The sequence below is a fragment of the Rhinoraja longicauda genome, chromosome 16 (assembly GCF_053455715.1).
Source record: "Rhinoraja longicauda isolate Sanriku21f chromosome 16, sRhiLon1.1, whole genome shotgun sequence".
NCBI lineage: Eukaryota > Metazoa > Chordata > Chondrichthyes > Rajiformes > Arhynchobatidae > Rhinoraja > Rhinoraja longicauda.
This window is the reverse complement of record NC_135968.1, coordinates 39,480,036-39,497,900: the sequence shown is the minus strand read 5'-3', so window position 1 is coordinate 39,497,900 and position 17,865 is coordinate 39,480,036. Positions and strand designations below refer to the sequence as shown.

The following is a 17,865-nucleotide window of genomic DNA, read 5'->3' as shown; positions in this document are numbered from 1 at the left end:
CTAAATTTTTGTCTACACTATAGTAACTTATTAACTTTATTTACATGCTGTAACTGTAATTCTTTTTTGTGCACAATCCGCAGGCATTGCCACTTTCATTTCACTGCACATCGTGTATGTGTATGTGACAAATAAATTTGACTTGACTTGACGTTTCAGGTCGAGACCCATGTTCAGACTGAGTGTCAGGGGAGAGGCAAACCTGGAGACATGGATGGATACAAAGAGAATGTAAGGTGTGAAAACGACAGATCAAAGCAGTCGCTGATCAAAGAAATGTAGAATAGTTCATTGTTGGCTGAGGAGTAGGTGACAACGAGGCACACAAACAATAAAATTAATCAGGACAGTGAAACTAGTCGAACTAGGGTGAGGGAGGAACAGAGTGAGAGGGAAAGCAAAGGTTACTTGGATGAATGTTGTTGGATTCACCATGATATAAAACAGCCAAGACGAATGAGCTTTATGCTGATGACCTACTTTAACATTAGAGTGTCTTCTGTATAACCTCAGTGAGTTATATATAGTAAGGGCTACAATCCTTTAGAAGGTTACCAATTAAATCAGCCTCTTAAGATTTATTTTGATTTGAACCCGGCTTCCGAAAATGTCTACGTTGCTGCAGCTCCATCTCAGGTTTAGAAAGTGCAAGTAAATGTTTTGTATTTAAAAGCATTTAGAATAAAGCTGCTGTGTTGATGAGGACTTTCCTTTTTCAGAAAGTATTCTTTGTAAACATGGCAACCTATTTACAGAGACTGCAACCTTGTTGATTGAAGAAGGACAATTCCTCTTACCCTTTGCTTGTAAAGATGGTTTGATATCAGTCTGCAAAGTGAAGCTCGGGTGTTACCTCAGACAGGGAATAACATCCACGATTGGATAAGCAGACATTTTTTTTCTATTTAAACGTTAGAAAGACCACAATGATCAGTTTTGGTTCCCATCACAGGACCTGTTACAGATCCATTACCTCAAGCTCAATCCTTATCACATATGAACCCAGATAGTTTTTACAATAGGCCTTTTATCACCCACAGACCCACCCCACCCACCACCCTTTCACCTCTACTTTTAACCTGAAGAAGGGTTCCAACCTGAAACATCACCTATTCTTTTTCTCCAGAGATGCTGCCTGACCCGCTGAGTTACTCCAGCATTTTGTGTCTACCTTTGGTATGAACCAGCATCTGGAGTTACTTCTTGCACAATGTTCATAACCTGGTCATTTTTGATCCTGGGATGAACCTATAATCTATTATCTATGCCACCTCGGGGATATTCTCACCTCTATAACATCACCTGACTTATTGTAGATCATCTGTTGTTGATATCCATGCCTTTAGAATCTCCAGCCTTAGCTTTCCCAGTGTATTCCAGCTGGTTAACACTGTATACATTTCAGATCATCTAAACTCTAATGCTTTGTTCTCAATTGCAAATGTCCACCTGTCATCTTTATGCTTGCTAACCTTCGCATTCTCTGACGCTGTATTGCCTTGATTTAAAACAATTCATTTGGGCAGTTCACTAGCTTGTCCTTTTACTCGGTTGAAAACAAAAGACTCAAACTGCTGAAGTGACTCAGGGGGTCAGGCAGCATCTTTGCAGAACATGGAGAGGCCAGGTTTTGGGTCAGGACACTTTCAATGAGGACTGATTGAAGTAGTGAGGAGAAAGCTGGAAGAGAGGTGGCAGCAGGATTAGGCCCTGGCAAGTGATAGGTGGATACAGGTGAGGGGGGGGGGGGGTTGATTGGCAGATAGGTGGACAAAGACCAGAGATGGGAAGACAAAAGGATGTGAGAGAGGGAAATAAGGAGCAAAGATGTGCAAAATATGATCAAAGGAAGAGATTTTAATGGAAGAGGAGTGGGGGGGGGGGGGGGGGGGGAGGGAAAAGCATTGTTGTTGGTACTATTGTCTCCAATATTGTCTCCTAATATTGGAGAATTCAATGTTCATACTGTTGGGTTGTAGGCTACCTGTGGAGTATGAGGTGCTGTTCCTCCAGTTTGCGTGTGGCCTCTCGTTGGCAGTGGAAGAGGACCAGGACAGAGGGGTCGGTATGGGAATGGGAAGAGGTTAAAATGGTTAGGAACAGGGAGATCTCGCTGGACTTGGCGGACCGAGGGCAAGTGTTCGACAAAAAATGTCGCCCAGTCTACGTTTGGTCTCGTTGACATAAAGGAGACCACATCGGGAGCACTGAATGCAGTAGCTGAGTTCAGAACAATTACATGTGAAACTCTATCACACCTAAAAGGAGTGCTGAGCTCCCTGGATGGATATGAGGGAGGAGCTTTAGACAATAGACAATAGGTGCAGGAGTAGGCCATTCGGCCCTTCGAGCCAGCACCGCCATTCAATGTGATCATGGTTGATCATTCTCAATCAGCACCCCGTTCCTGCCTTCTCCCCATACCCCCTGACTCCGCTATCCTTAAGAGCTCTATCTAGCTCCCTCTTGAATGCATTCAGAGAATTGGCCTCCACTGCCTTCTGAGGCAGAGAATTCCACAGATTCACAACTCTCTGACTGAAAAAGTTTTTCCTCATCTCCATTCTAAATGGCCTACCCCTTATTCTTAAACCTTTAGGGACAGGTGTTACATCTCCTGTGGTTGCAGGGGAAAGTACCTGGGGAGAGGTGTGCAAGGGTGAGTGAACCAAGGAACTTGTGGAGAGAGAGTCTCTGTGGAGATGGATCAGGAGAGAAAATGTGACGGGTGACGGGATCGCGTTGAAGGTGATGGAAATGTCAAAGTATTGGATGTGGAGGCCAGTGGGGGTGAAAGATGAGGACCAGGGGAACTCTATCCTTGTTCTGTCTGGGGGTAGGTGGAGTGAGAGCGGAACCACGGGACACAGAGAAGATCCGAGTGACGGATCCATCTACGACAACATTCCCTTAGAGGGCAGCCCGGTGGTGCAGCTGGTAAAGTTGCTTCCTCACAGCACCAGAGATCCAGGCTCGACCCTGATCTCTGGTGCTTGTCTGTCCGGAGTTTGCAAATTCTTCCCGTGATCGTGTGGGTTTCCTCTGGGTGTTCCATTTCCCTCCCACAAAGACATGCTGGTATGTAGGTTAATTGGGCTCTGCAATTGGCCCCTAACATATAAGGAGTGGATGAGAAAATGGGATAACATAGAACCAGTGTGAACGGGCGATCGATGGTGGGTGTGGACTCAGTGGGCTGAAGGGCTTTTTTCCATAATGTATTTCTAAACTTATTCACAAAATGCTGGAGTAACTCAGCAGGTCAGGCAGCATCTCAGTAGAGAAGGAATGGGTGACATTTCGGGTCGAAACGTCACCCATTCCTTCTGTCCTGAGATGCTGCCTGACCTGCTGAGTTACTCCAGCATTTTGTGAATAAATACCTTCGATTTGTACCAGCATCTGCAGTTATTTTCTTACTCTATCTCTAAACTTAGCTAAACAGGGAGGGGGGAACCATATTTACTAAAGTAAGAGGGCATCTCGAATGGTAGGCCTCTTCTTCGGAGCAGATGTGGCAGAGACGGAGAAATTCAGAGTAGGAGATGACATCTTTGTAAGATGGAGAGGGGGAGGAGATGTAGTCCAGAGAACTGTGAGAGTCAGTGGGTTTATAATAAATGGCAGTCAATAGTCTGTCCCCTGTGATGGAGACAGAGAGATCAGGAAAGGGCAGAGTAGCTCTGATGAAAAAGGCACAAACTGGATTATTAGCACCGTTAATTGTATTGTCAATACAATGCGCCAGATTGGTAGACTGCTGTAAACAAATAAATATCAATGAATTTTTAGCACAAAATCAAACTTTATCCACTCCTGTGATCCTGGAACACTGACACAATTGCACAATTCCTTTTCTTGGGAAATCTGAAGATGGTATCTTATTGTAGTCGCTGAATTATACTAGTCCCACATCATTAATAACAGGTAGCTGATAGATGCTACATTAATTGTAGAACAGAACAAGGTCAGAGACATACATTTTCCTCATAAGCCCAATACACAGAGAAAATGATACATTTGATCATTATGCAGCTTAGAAAAAAAGGTTGTAAGGAAGTTTTAATGATTTGTGTTAACTCAGTTTCCCTCAGGTCCAATTAATTACTTCATTATAAATCAAAATATCTCATTTTTCTGAGGTTTGAAGAATGTAAATGTATTACAGGGGATAACAGCGAGATTTGTGGATGTAAATTTGCATAATGATAAAAATTAATGTCCTCTCAAAATCTAATAAGGTTCCACAGAGTAAAATAAGTATCCGATGTGATTGTGGAAGTCTCCTGTGGGTCTAAAAAACAAGCTACGTGACATTTCACATGAAGATCGATGAACTACTAATCATTGTAAAGACAAACAAAATGCAACAATTAATAATGTCATTGAGAAATAAAGGTTTTTTTTAACATTGAAGAGAGGTTCAGTAATGATATAATGTGAGCTGTACATTGAAACAATTACATTTCGCACAATCCCACATTTCACATGCTATAATCTCAAAAGGAACGCGTCAGTTTTAAGTAGAGTATATTGTCTCAATTCAAAAACATTGTTTTATAGTTTTGCGTTATTTTTCACAAACCTTATACGTTATCCCAATATATGACTAACATTTGCAGTGTTAATGGTTACATCAATAACTTCATTCAATTTTCACTGTGACAGCAGTGAAAATGAATTTCAACCTCTGGGCACTAGGGGGCTCTGAGGTGCAGGTTTCTGAAGTCCAATTTTCCAACACCACCTTCTCCAAACACACATGCATTGGTATCAATTATCTGTGTGTGGAGCCAAAACAGATCAATAAAGAAATGTGGGTTTACAGTCTGCATCTGTGAACAGGTGTGCAAGAAACATGAGGGGAAATAGCTAGGTGGAAATGGCTATATATATATAGCCATTTCCTCACAGCTATTTCCCCTCATGTTTCTTGCACACCTTTTCACAGATGCAGACTATAAACCCACATAAACCCATATATATATATATATATATATATATATATATATATATATATATATATATATATATAGAGAGAAAAAAACTGCAGATACTGGTTTAAATCAAAGGCAGACACAAAATGCTGGAGTAACTCAGCGGGTCAGGTAGCACCTCTGGCGAGAAGGAATGGGTGACGTTTCGGTTCGAGACCCTTCATCAGACTTAGCTTGAGTCAGGGGGTATGGGGAGAAGGCAGGAACGGTGTACTGATTGAGAATGTTCAGCCATGATCACATTGAATGGCGGTGCTGGCTCGAAGGGCCGAATGGCCTCCTCCTGCACCTATTGTCTATTGTCTATTGTCAGGGGAGGGGGCGAGACAAAGATAGGATGCAGTCAGAGACAGGAAGACCAGTGGAAGAACTGGGAAGGGGGAGGGGATAGACTTGACTCTCTGTTTTAAAGTTAAAGAGGCCCTAGAAACAGCATTTCCCTGGCACTAGACTCCAAAATGTCAAATCCGTTCATCCAAGTCCCCAGTAACGTCAGACTGAATATGGTCCTGACCTGTAATGTTGTCTGTTCATTTCCCTTTACAGATACTGCCTGAACTGTTGAGTTCCTCCAGCGGTTTGTTTTTCACTGCCCTTCAACTTATGCTGAAGCAGGCTTCATGAGGTTGCACTGGTGACTTTCATGGGTGGCTGAATATCGTGGAAGTGCAGTCCATATGTGTACAGTATTACAAATCATTGCGTGTGTATCCTTGTATGTTTGTAATCCAGCAAAATGTCATGGACTTCATGGAGCCCGCAGTAAGTCTTGGCACTTGGATTGAACGTGCTTTTGTGATGAAATTGTACTGTGTAATGCACATAAATGTTACACTATAAAGACAGAATTTCAAAGTGCGGGTTTCTGTTAGCACATCCAGTATTCTTCAAAGGGCATGGAGGATCGATATTGTGTGTGTTGCTTATCCTGATTTTCATACAGGTGTGCCTGTGTAACATGGCATCTTCATTTGTTCTATATCTCTCTATATCACCGTCTATATCCCTCATTCCCCTTTCCCCTGACTCTCAATCTGAAGAAGGGTCTCGACCCGAGACATCACCGATTCCTTTTCTCCAGAGATGCAGTCTGAACCGTTGAGTTACTCCAGCTTTTTTTCTCTATCTACAGTTTAAACCAGCATCTGCAGTTCCTTCCTGCACGTGGCATCTATTAGCTTCCTTTGGGCGAAAGAAAACTGCTCTTTTATGACGAAGGAAGGGAACTACAGAGAAACATTCTTGAGTCACAGCAGCAACTGAGAGTTCATGCAAATGGGAGCAAATATTAAAAGCTGTGTACACTAGGCATCTAATGATATCACTTATCTTTATCCACTCAAGATGAATCCCTAGGCAAATACGTGAATCTAATTTTCACACCTACATTAAAGTCAAATTATGATTTCCACTCGCAAAATATAGCTCAAATATGTTGAATTATTATGGTACTATTGAAGATTAAAAAATATTCCTGATTGAACAAGGTTGGTTGAAGCGAATTTTCATTGTCTCTGAAATTATTTGTAGTCCAATCGTTAAGCCATTTTGGAATTGGTGCTTAGTTATCAATTACGGACAGATTTATCAGCAATGCAGGTGGTCGATAATTATTTTCCACTGGAACCATGGTAAAAATTTCATAGCACTAATATATTCACTACACATGATCTACAAGCATGAAAGAGGAGTATGAGCTTTTAGGATATTCTTGAATTGACCGCTACAATGACCATTTAACTATGATGCATGTCTATTACAGTATTTCTGAGGAATCACACAGTGCTCTATCTCCACAGATGCTAACTGACCACTGAGTTCTTCCAGCATTCTGTTTTTTTTGTTCTTCATCTAACCTAAACGGAAATGCAATGTTCTGTGACTGCTCTCAACAATAATTTATCCACTGCCTCCTCTTCCAGACATGTTTTCCATTAATCACAAGCCTCTACCACCCTCTTTTGGCCAGATCCAGCATCACTTTTGGGATCTAATTTCTTAGTCTATCCATGGCCTTCTCTTTTCCTCTCTCCAGATTTTTCCAATTTCTCTGCAACTTGAACCCTGCTATTATCTCTAACAGTTTCCAGTTCTATTGAAGGGTGATCAGCTTACCAAATTACCTTACCTACTGAGTAGTTCCACCATTCTCTGCTTTATGACTTAACCGACTATAAAGTGAGGTGATTGCAACTGATGCAGGTGGGGAGCTGTGGTTGAACACAAGTTGACATGGAAAAATATGTGTGAATAAGACTTCTATTCATCTTATAAAAAAGAAAAACTGCTAATGGCTCGCTACAAAATATATAAAACTTGGATTTTTTGTTCTGCAAAAATGTCTGTTATAATCACCACTTTTTAATAGGAAATAAATATTGAAGTGTATTCTGTATATCTGTTAATCTACACCGATCAGCCCAAACATTTTGACCTGATGAGCCAAGACATTATGACCACCTGCCTAATATGCTGTTGGTCCTCCGTGTGCAACCCCATACGCAGCAGGGTGTGATGCACTGTGTATTGTGACACATTCCTCCCGTGACCCACCATTAAAATTTTCTGTGACTTGTGCCACAGTAGACCTTCAGTCAGTTCGGACCAGACGGGATAGCCTTCGTTGCCCTCGCGCATCGATGAGCCTTGGGCGCCCAACACCCTGTTGCTGTGGTTTGTCCCTCCTCGGACCACTGTCGGTAGGTACTCACCACTGCTGACCGGGAGCACCCCACAAGCCTTGCCATTTCAGAGATGTTCTGACCCAGTCATCTGGCCATAACAATTTGGCCCTTGTCAAAGTTGCTCAGGTCTTTAGTCCTGCCCATTTCTCCTGCATCCAACACGTCAACTTCAAGAACTGACTGTTCACTTGCTGCTTAATATATCCCACCCCTTGACAGGTGCCATTGTAACAAGATAATCAATGTTATTCACTTCGCCTGTCAGTGGTCATAATGTTTTGGCTGATCGGTGTATCTCTCATACATGATCAGGGGCAGTATTGATCTCCTTCGTTATATGTGGTGTTTAGCATTACTAACATAGGTAAAACAAAGTAAACCTGGAGTAGAGTTACCATGCATTGAACAATCCTGGATTTTACAGTTTAAGTATTTATAATTCCTTCAAATGATATAAACAAATCAGTGTCCATATGATTAAGAAATATGATTTTTAATGAAAGCTTACCATTCTTATGTTTTCTTGTGTGAGAAATTTCAGCTTATTTTCCATACGTCGTAAGGCATGGCTCATTTCTTCGTTCTTCCTACTGAGACGTTTCTTTTTATCCAGGAGTGGTTTGTACTGACTTTCTGCCTCACGTAAACGCTTGAGCTAAAGCAGAAATATAGAATAAGAGACATTAACCTGACCACATGTAGACCTGCAGTTAAAAGAACCTTAGGTTCATCAATGGATAGTCTGCAATGGATTCGATGGATATGGTTGATGCTGAAACAAATAGAATCTTTTCAGAATCTAATCTTAATTTTAAATCTGAAATTTCCTTTTCAAATGTTATCTAGCATGTCTTTGACACAAAGCCTGGCATCTTTGCCCCTCTATCAGATTCCAAATCTTTATTTATTTAAAATGTTAATTATAATCCAACATGATTATTATTATCTTCTACAACATCTATAACATCATTCTCATAGATACTATCATAAGGTATTATAGTAGCAATGCAATATTAAAATACTGGGAAGAGTTCAACATTTTCTCTCAAAATACATGAAGGAATATATCAGAATTTGCCACTGGAAAAACTGTTGTTTTATAAAAGTGATAGCATTTAATAATAGTATGGGTATGTTTTGCCAAGTTATAAGTAGTGATATATATTAACAACTTGGATGTGAATGTAGGAAGGATGATTCGTAGGTTTCTGGACAGCACGGACATTCCTGGTGTTGTGCAGAGTGAGGAAGCTTTTCTGAAGCTGCAGCAGGATAGCCATCGTTTGGAAAGTTGAGAGAAGCATTGGCAAGTGGAATTTACTCTTGACAAGTGCAAGATGATGTGTTTGGAAAGTCAAATAAGGGTAAACCGGAAACGATGAAGGAAGTCAATGAACAAAGGGATTTAGGATTCAAGTCCCTAGTTCCTGAAAGTTGACAGGGTGGTGAAGAAGGCACATGGCATGCTTGCCTTTATAGGTCGGGACATAGAATATACAAGTTGGGAGGTTACATTGCAACTTTACAAAACACTGGTTAGACAGTACTTGGAGTACTGTATGCACTTCTGTTTGCCACTATAAGTAGGATATGTTTGCAATGGTGTGATGCAGAACGTATTTACCAGAATTATGCTTAGATTGGAGGAATTTGGTTAAGAGGAGACATTGGATAGTCTAGGCTTGTATTCCCTGGAATGAGGGAGGTTCAGTGATGGCTTGATAGAGGTATATAAAATTATGATTATAAGTAAATAGTCAGAATTTTGGTGTCATTGGGAAGGTAGAGTTGCTGCCTACATTGCCAGAGACCCGGGTTTGACCTTGATTACAGCTGTACGGGGTTTGTACGTTCTGCCTGTGATCGCATGGGTATTCTCCGGGTGCTTCGGTTTCTTCCCATACACCAAAGACGTACATGTTTGTAAGTTAATTGGCTTTGGCTTTGTCCCTAGTGTGTAGGATTGTGCCAGCGTGCAGGAATCGCTGGTCGGCACGGACTCTATGGGGCGAAGAGCCTGTTTCCACGCTGTATCTCTAAACTCAACTAAACTAAGCAGTGGTAGACACAAAATGCTGGAGTAACTCAGCGGGTCAGGCAGCATCTCTGGAGAGAAGAAATGGGTGACATTTCGGATACCTTCTCTCCAGAGATGCTGCCTGACCCGCTGAGTTACTCCAGCATGTTGTGTCTACCTTTGATTTAAACCAGCATCTGCAGTTTTCTTTCCTAAACTCAGCAGTATATGGTTATTAAAAAATGAGAAGGCATGTTTAAAGGGAGAGGAAGGAGTTTTAAAAGAGATCTCGGGGATTTTACCTGGGTCGTGGTTGATATCTGACAGAGGAGGAGGTGGAATAAGATTCAATCACTACATTTAAAAGGCAATTAAAAAAGTACTTGTATGGTGGACAAGACATAGAAGGATAGGGAACCAATACAGACAAAGGGGATTAATGTAGATCAATGACAAAGTCCCCACAAACCTGTTTCTGTACTGTGCACCTCTTACCCTATGACACTATAAGACAGTATGTTCCATTTTGTCTGGGTTATAAAAGTTTTTTCAAAGGTTCAATGTGAAAGGTTGATGAATGGCAATGCACAGGAGTGCCAGTGTGTGAATCTGTGGAATTCTCTGCCTCAGAAGGCAGTGGAGGCCAATTCTCTGAATGCATTCAAGAGAGAGCTGGATAGAGCTCTTAAGGATAGCGTAGTCAGGGGGTATGGGGAGAAGGCAGGAACGGGGTACTGATTGAGAATGATCAGCCATGATCACATTGAATGGCGGTACTTGCTCAAAGGGCCGAATGGCCTCCTCCTGCACCTATTGTCTATTGTCTATTGAGTGAGGGCACTGCAACAAGTTGGCTTTCAGACATAAAGGAGAGAGAATAGTGCTTATTTTGTGCAGTATGAAATGGTAGGTTATGCCAGGGGATTATTGTTAGAACTACATAGGGATAACTGGATGATCAAATAAAGAAATATGACATAGATGGCTAATAAAGAAAAGGAGAAAGCTCATAATGGAACATAAATTCTGCTAGAATGCATCATTATGCACTTGAGTGACACTGTAGCAACGAGTTTTACAATGCAATAAAAGCCTGAATTCAACCAAGCATACAACAGGTAGTGCAAAGAGAAACACTAATAAAGCAGAGTACAGTGTTACAGCGTTATGGTGTTACAGTTACAGAGAGAGTGTAGATTGAAAATTTCAGGAGCCACAATGAGGGAGGTTGAAAGATCGGAACTACACCTATAGCTTCTGGAGAGAACCGTTCTGTAATCTAAGAGAAGCAGGGAAGATTCAGATCTTGAACATCCTGATATGTATTCTCAAGCTTTTATATCTTCTGCCTGACAGGAGATGGGAGAAGAGAAATTGACCAGGGTTCAAATGCCCTTGATTATGTTGGGTGCTTTCCCAAGGCAGCATGAAGTGTAGATGGAGTTGATGAGTGGGGGCCGACTTATATGATAGACTGGGCTACATTCACAACTTTCTGCAAGTTGTTTTGTGTTTTGGGGCAGAGCTCTTGCCAAACCAAGTTGTGATGCATCCCAAAAGCATGCTTTCATGATTTCTGCAGCGCATCTATAGACGTTGGTAAGAGTCTTTGGGGATATGCCAAGCTTCCTTAGTTTTCAGAGGAAGTAGAGGTGCTTTCTTGGCCATAGCTTCATTGTAGTTGGTCCAGGACAAATATTTCCGCCTCAGAAATTGAAACTCTTGACTATCTCCATGTTGGCACCATTGATGCTGCCTGGGGCATGTACACCATCTAATTTCCTGAAAACAATTTCCTGAAAACTCTTTCATCTTGATGCCATTGAGGGGAAGGTTGTTTTCTTGTCACCGAGTTAATAAGCTCTCGATCTCCTTCCTGTACTATGTCTTGTCATTATTCATGATCTGGCCAACAAGATAATGTAAACATGCAAATGTGGTCAGTGCAAAATTGGGCTGCACAGTAGTGAATATATAGGGAGTTTCACTGATGTTAAGATTTATCATGGAAGATGTTTTGTGGCCTATTCTCACTGATTGTAGTCTATGGGTCAGGAAGTTGAAGATCCAGTTGCAGAGGAGGTGCTAACTCCTAAATTCAGGAGTTTGGAAATGAGTTTGTTTGGGATTATGGTGTTGAAGAAAGAGTCATGGTCAAAAAATAGGGGACTGACATAGGTGTCCTTCTTATTTCGATGTCAAGTCAAGTTTATTTGTCACATACACATACAAGATGTGCAGTGAAATGAAAGTGGCAACGCCTGCGGATTGTGCCAAAAAAAATTATAATTACAGCATAAAAATTAAAATGAATACAGAAAAAAAATGTAGTCTCTGGAGTTATAAAAGTTAACAGTCCTGATGGCCTGTGGGAAGAAACTCCGTCTCATCCTCTCTGTTTTCACAGCGTGACAGCGGAGGTGTTTGCCTGATCGTAGCATCTGGAACAGTCCGTTATTGGGGTGGCAGGGGTCCCTCATAATCTTGCTTGCTCTTGATCTGCACCTCCTGATGTATAGGTCCTGCAGGGGGACGAGTGTAGTTCCCATGGTGCGTTCTGCTGAACGCACTACTCTCTGCAGGGCCTTCCTGTCCTGGGCAGAGCTTTTCCCAAACCAGACTGTGATGTTGCCGGTCAGGATGCTCTCTGCAGCCCCAGAGTAGAAGCATTGAAGGATCCTCAGAGACACTCTGAATTTCCTCAGCTGTCTGAGGTGGTAAAGGCGCTGCCTTGCCTTACCCACCAGTGCGGCAATGTGTGTTGTCCACGTCAGATCCTCTTTGATGTGGACTCCCAGGTATTTAAAGCTGCTCACCCTATCCACAGTAAACCCATTTATCTCCAGTGGTGTGAACATCCTTGGATGTTGAGCCCTTCTAAAGTCCACAATCAACTCCTTAGTTTTTTTGACATTCAAGAGCTATAAGTGTAGGGCCAGTGAGATGGCATAAGTTCTGGACCTGTCACGACAGTAGGCGAGCTATAATGAATCGGAACTGTCTGGGAGGCCGGAGTTAATGTGCACCAACTTCTTGGACAGTAGTCATCAAGGCACAGTACCTTGCTGTTCTTTTGCACCAGGATAATAGTAGTCTTCTTAAAGTAGACAGGAACTTCAGAATGGAGGAGGCAGAGTTTAATGATGTCCATGGAGCAGCTGTTCTGCGCAGGTCCTGAGGATGCAGCCGAGGACTCTGTTCGGTCAGCTGCTTTCCGCAAGTTCACTTTTGGGAAGATCGAACTGACGTACGCGATAGGGACCGTGGGTACAGGCACCACCGCGGGTGACGGGATGGATGATATCATTCATGGAGGTCATTGGGGAACAACGCAAAGTTGTCAGCAACACTGCCCCACATCCCTCTCTAGACCACAACGACATGCAAGCCTTGTCACAAATGCCTAGTGTACATGTGGTTATCCTGGAACTCTAACTTGGTCAGAATTTCCTCTTGGCATCCCATGAAGTTGGGACACACTTATAAATATTGCAATCTACAAAGCAGAGACATACTTAGAAAGACAATTGATGTTTCTGTCACGCGCCCATTGCAGAACTACAAGAAAATTGTTTGCCTCCTCGCTTGCCCTGTTGAACTTTATAGCATCCCAACCTAAGAAGGATAAAGACAGGGTGGAAAACCACTCCTGGAACAAAATGATTACCATCACTGAATCCTACATTAACTATATCCTCGGTGACCATATCATATCATATATCATATATATACAGCCGGAAACAGGCCTTTTCGGCCCTCCAAGTCCGTGCCGCCCAGCGATCCCCGTACATTAACACTATCCTACACCCACTAGGGACAATTTTTACATTTACCCAGCCAATTAGCCTACATACTTGTACGTCTTTGGAGTGTGGGAGGAAACCGAAGATCTCGGAGAAAACCCACGCAGGTCACGGGGAGAACGTACAAACTCCTTACAGTGCAGCACCCGTAGTCAGGATCGAACCTGAGTCTCCGGCGCTGCATTCGCTGTAAAGCAGCAACTCTACCGCTGCGAAACTGAAGTGGAATGGCCAATATGCACAATGTTGCCATAAGAGCAGGTTAAAAGCTAGTGATCCTGATGTGAATATCGCTCCCTCTAACAGGAGTGTGATGGTATCTACTGTGATGGTACCACTACTGACTCACAGCAGGAATCAGTAGGTCAACCTGTGATGAGCGTTTGTCTGCACTGGGCCTGTACTTGCTGGGGTTTAGAAGCATGAGGGGGGGGGGGGGGGGGGCTCATTGAAACAGGCAGAATAGTGAAAGGCTTGGATAGAGTGGATGTGGAGATGATGTTTCCACTAGTGGGAGAGAGGACTAGAGGTCATAACCTCAGAATTAAAGGACGTTCTTTAAGGAAGGAGATGAGGAGAAATGTATTTAACCAGAGGGTACTGAATCTGTGGAATTCTTTGCCACAGAAAGCTGTGGAGGCCAAAGCAGTGGATATTTTTAAGGCAGAGATAGATAGATTCTTGTTTAGAATGGGCAGGAGAATGGGGATAGGAGGGAGAGATAAATCAGCCATGATTGAATGGCGGAGTCCTTATGGGCTGAATGGCCGAATTCTACTCCTATTCCTTCTGACTTTATGGTATAATCGCCACCTGCCTGGGTGAGCACAGCTTCAACAACTTTCAACAAGCTTGATACCATACAGGACCAAGCAGCCTGCCTGATACGCACTACATCCACAACCATGCTTGGCTCGGCCCTGGGACTTACCATCGCCCGGTGGGGGCTCAGGACCTTCATCGGCCTGCTTGGCTCGGCCCTGGGACTTTCCATCGCCCGGTGGGGGCTTCAAAAAGTTGGGAGCCTCGATCACCTCGTGGCACCACGGGAGAAGAAATCAGGAGGAGATAAGACTTTGCCTTCCATCACAGTGAGGGTGTGCCTAGAGCAATCACTGTGATGGCTGTTTGTGTCAAAATTGTGTAAAAATTGTATCTGTGTGTCCTGTGCTTTTTGTTGTCTACTGCCGGACCCTGACGTGAGAGGACGCTGGCGTTGTTTATTCGCCGCTTCTCCGTTAGGATATTTGTCTGTTTGTTTTTATGTTTGATTGTTTATGTAAGCGCTTTGAGCTTCTGGAAAGGCGCTATATAAAATAAATGCTTATTATTATTATTATTATTCACTCGCTCCACTACTGACTCGCAGCAGCGGCAGCAGTTTGTACCATCGACAGGATTCACGGAGGCATTCATAGAGGTAATGAATGAGTCAGCACCTTCCAAAACCACGACCTCCACTGTCTAGAAGGATAAGTGCTGCAAAAGCATTGAAGCGCTACCAACTGGAAGTTACCTCCAGGCCACACACCATGTTGACTTGTCAACATCTCAACATTCCCTCACCATCACTGGGGAAGTATTAACAACCCTCAACAAATGGTTCCTCGACTACCTGGACTCGACTCAGCACCTCATATTTTGCTTGGGCAGCTTACAACCCAGTGGTATGAATATTGATTTCTCTAACTCCAAGTAACCCTTGCTTTCACTCTCTCTCCATCCCTCCCCATCCTAGTTTTTCGACCAGTCTGGCTGTCCTCCTGATTAAATCTATAGACTAAAACTCTCGTTTGTTTGTTTGTTTGTTCCTGAACTAGAGCCAAAACGGTACACGATAGCGCGACAATTTTAGGCCCACCTTACTCACTGTCCTCCCTTTGGAGCTAATGGAAGAAGTTTCATTGAAATCGGGATTATTTTTTTTAAGTTATTCACATTTTAAAGTTTAAATCTATCTCTTAGGGAGGGAGGGGGTGGAGGGAGAGGGGGAGGGAGGGAGGATAAAGGGGGTTGAGGAGGATGGAGTGGGGGCGAGGAAGGGGGGAGGGGGAGGGGAGAAGGGAGAAGGGGACGAGAGGGTGCTGCACCAATGCAGGCGAGGTTTGGGCCCAATGGGTCCACTTGGTCTAGTTTTATCTATATGCCCCGTTGTCATCTTCCCCAAGCTAACAATGATCTATTCCACATTTCTTTGAATTTTGTTGTCTTGTTTTCACATTTTACCCTTCCATATCTCTGTGTCTCCCTCTCCCCTCACTCTCTGTCTGAAGAAGGGTCTCAAGTTGAAACATCACCCATTCCTTCTCACCAGAGATGCTGCCTGTCCCGCTGAGTTACTCCAGCATTTTGTGTCTATCTTCGGTGTAAACCAGCATCTGTAGTTCCCTCCTATACAATCCTAATTTGGTTGATGGGGAATCTCATATTTTCAAAAAAAACTTGCCATAGCTCCTGATAGACACAAAAAGCAGTAGTAAATCAGCTGGTCAGACAGCATCTCTGGAGAAAAGGAATAGGTTATGGCGAGTCTGAAGGCTTGTACTTTGTTAAAGAAGTTTATTGCGGTAGCAATATTCAATTACAAAGGATAACAACCGAGATCGCAGACGACCATTAACTCAAACTATTCACATCGAAGTTCTCTTCCCACTGACTGGTTTTTGGGCGCCAAAACCACCACGTGACCTTGCTGGCCAATCCGAGGGTTTGACTCTCAGGACCAATCCCTATGGTCACTACATATTTATTTTCATATTTTCATATTTCAGATACAGCGCGGAAACAGGCCTTTTCAGCCCACCAAGTCCGCGCCGCCCAGCGATCCCCGCACATTAACACTATCCTACACACACTAGGGACAATTTTTACATTTACCCAGTCAATTATCCTACAAACCTGTATGTCTTTGGACATTAACCTACAAACTTGTACATGGTGACGTTTTGGGTCGGGACTCTTCTTCAGACTTGATTGTCTGATACTTAGTACGCCAGTCATATTTTATTCCACTGCAGGTCCAGCATAAGAAATAAACATTACTAATGGGGATGTGAGGATAATAATTTGATAAATAATTCACAAAAATAAACAATAGAATCATGGAAGAGAATCAAATCAATAATGTTTGTAATAAATGCAAACATCTGAACAATAGATGAAGGTTATTCTTATCATAAACACTTACAAGTTCATTTCTCTCTTCAGACAGCAGTGCATTCCGATCTTCCAGTTTCCTGATGACTGCACTTAATTCAGCAATTTTGAGTTGGAATCGCCGAGTGTCCTTTTCATCCAACTGCTGTTCCTGAAACATAGATCAACTGCAGATAACTGAAAACATCAACACAACCACATGTTCACTGACAGACCATAACCAAAGAGACTGAAGATTTCATCACAACTATTAGATCAGAGGCAGAATTTGGTTTTTGGCATTCGTATGTTGACTCGTCCGAGTGGGGAAAATGAACAACCAAACAAATCAGTTGAAATACATGAAGAAAATTTAAAAACAATGAGATGGCAAGAAAGCACAGTCCAAAAAAAGAACAGTTGACATTGATACACCATGATCTCCAAAGACATTTCCCTACCTCAAGAAACCATTGTCTATTTCAGTGAAATGGAAAACATAAGGCTTTACACATTGTATTCAGTAGTTAAAAAAAACTAATCATGCTGTTACAATAAGGAGCAGCATGCTTGCTAGTTCACAGCTGAAGGCAACAGGCAGACTGAGAAAATGGTATAATTGATTACACAACGAAAAGAGAATTTGAATGCTTTATATATGAGGACTTTTGAAGAAATGTTGGAATGAATTACACTGAAAGCAGTTGGGGTTTTTCTTTCTGTCTGATTAGTTGCCAATTACTTTCCATGGGTTATGCCCTGCAGCATGCTATTAAAGATAGATACTGGGAGCATGTTGATTGATGGGTTGTGGACCAAATGATCCTTGAATCCCATTTAACAGGTGCAGTGATTCCTCATAAACAGGTGCAGGAGATCCTTTGCATCATAGACTCTGCTCAGAAACATTTTCACCTCACGTGCAAAGAAAACCAAGAGCCAGTGAAAAAAAGAAATCTTGATGAGAGCCAACAATGGGAAAGCTAAAGTATGTTTATGGGCATTAAGCAGCAACTTATATCGATAGCAAATTACAGAAAAAGCATAAGGATAACAAAGGATGATGGAAAGCACTGCCTTTAATTTATTCTTACAATGTTTTTAAGTACTGAATCCTTATAGCAGGTAGACTTAGTAGGCTTATGTTCTCTTGTTCATTCAAATATAAACGAAAGTGAGAGACATTCGAGCAAGACCAGGTCTGGAAGTGGTCTGACTAGTGTTAAGTT

At 42.5% G+C, this 17,865-nt stretch overlaps 1 protein-coding gene across 15 annotated transcripts in view; it reads right to left on the bottom strand.

Moving 5' to 3' along the window:
- jakmip3 (Janus kinase and microtubule interacting protein 3) overlaps nucleotides 1–17,865 on the bottom strand; it is a 316,671-nt gene that overhangs the window by 122,697 nt on the left and 176,109 nt on the right. For 13 of the 15 annotated variants that reach the window (XM_078413662.1, XM_078413661.1, XM_078413664.1 and 10 more), the window contains 2 exons: nucleotides 16,689–16,808; nucleotides 8,190–8,336 (listed from right to left, as the gene is read on the bottom strand). In XM_078413662.1, the coding sequence (XP_078269788.1) occupies nucleotides 8,190–8,336; nucleotides 16,689–16,808 (267 nt within the window). The remainder of the gene's footprint in view (nucleotides 1–8,189; nucleotides 8,337–16,688; nucleotides 16,809–17,865) is intronic. The other 2 variants (XM_078413668.1, XM_078413675.1) reach the window with 1 other exon arrangement.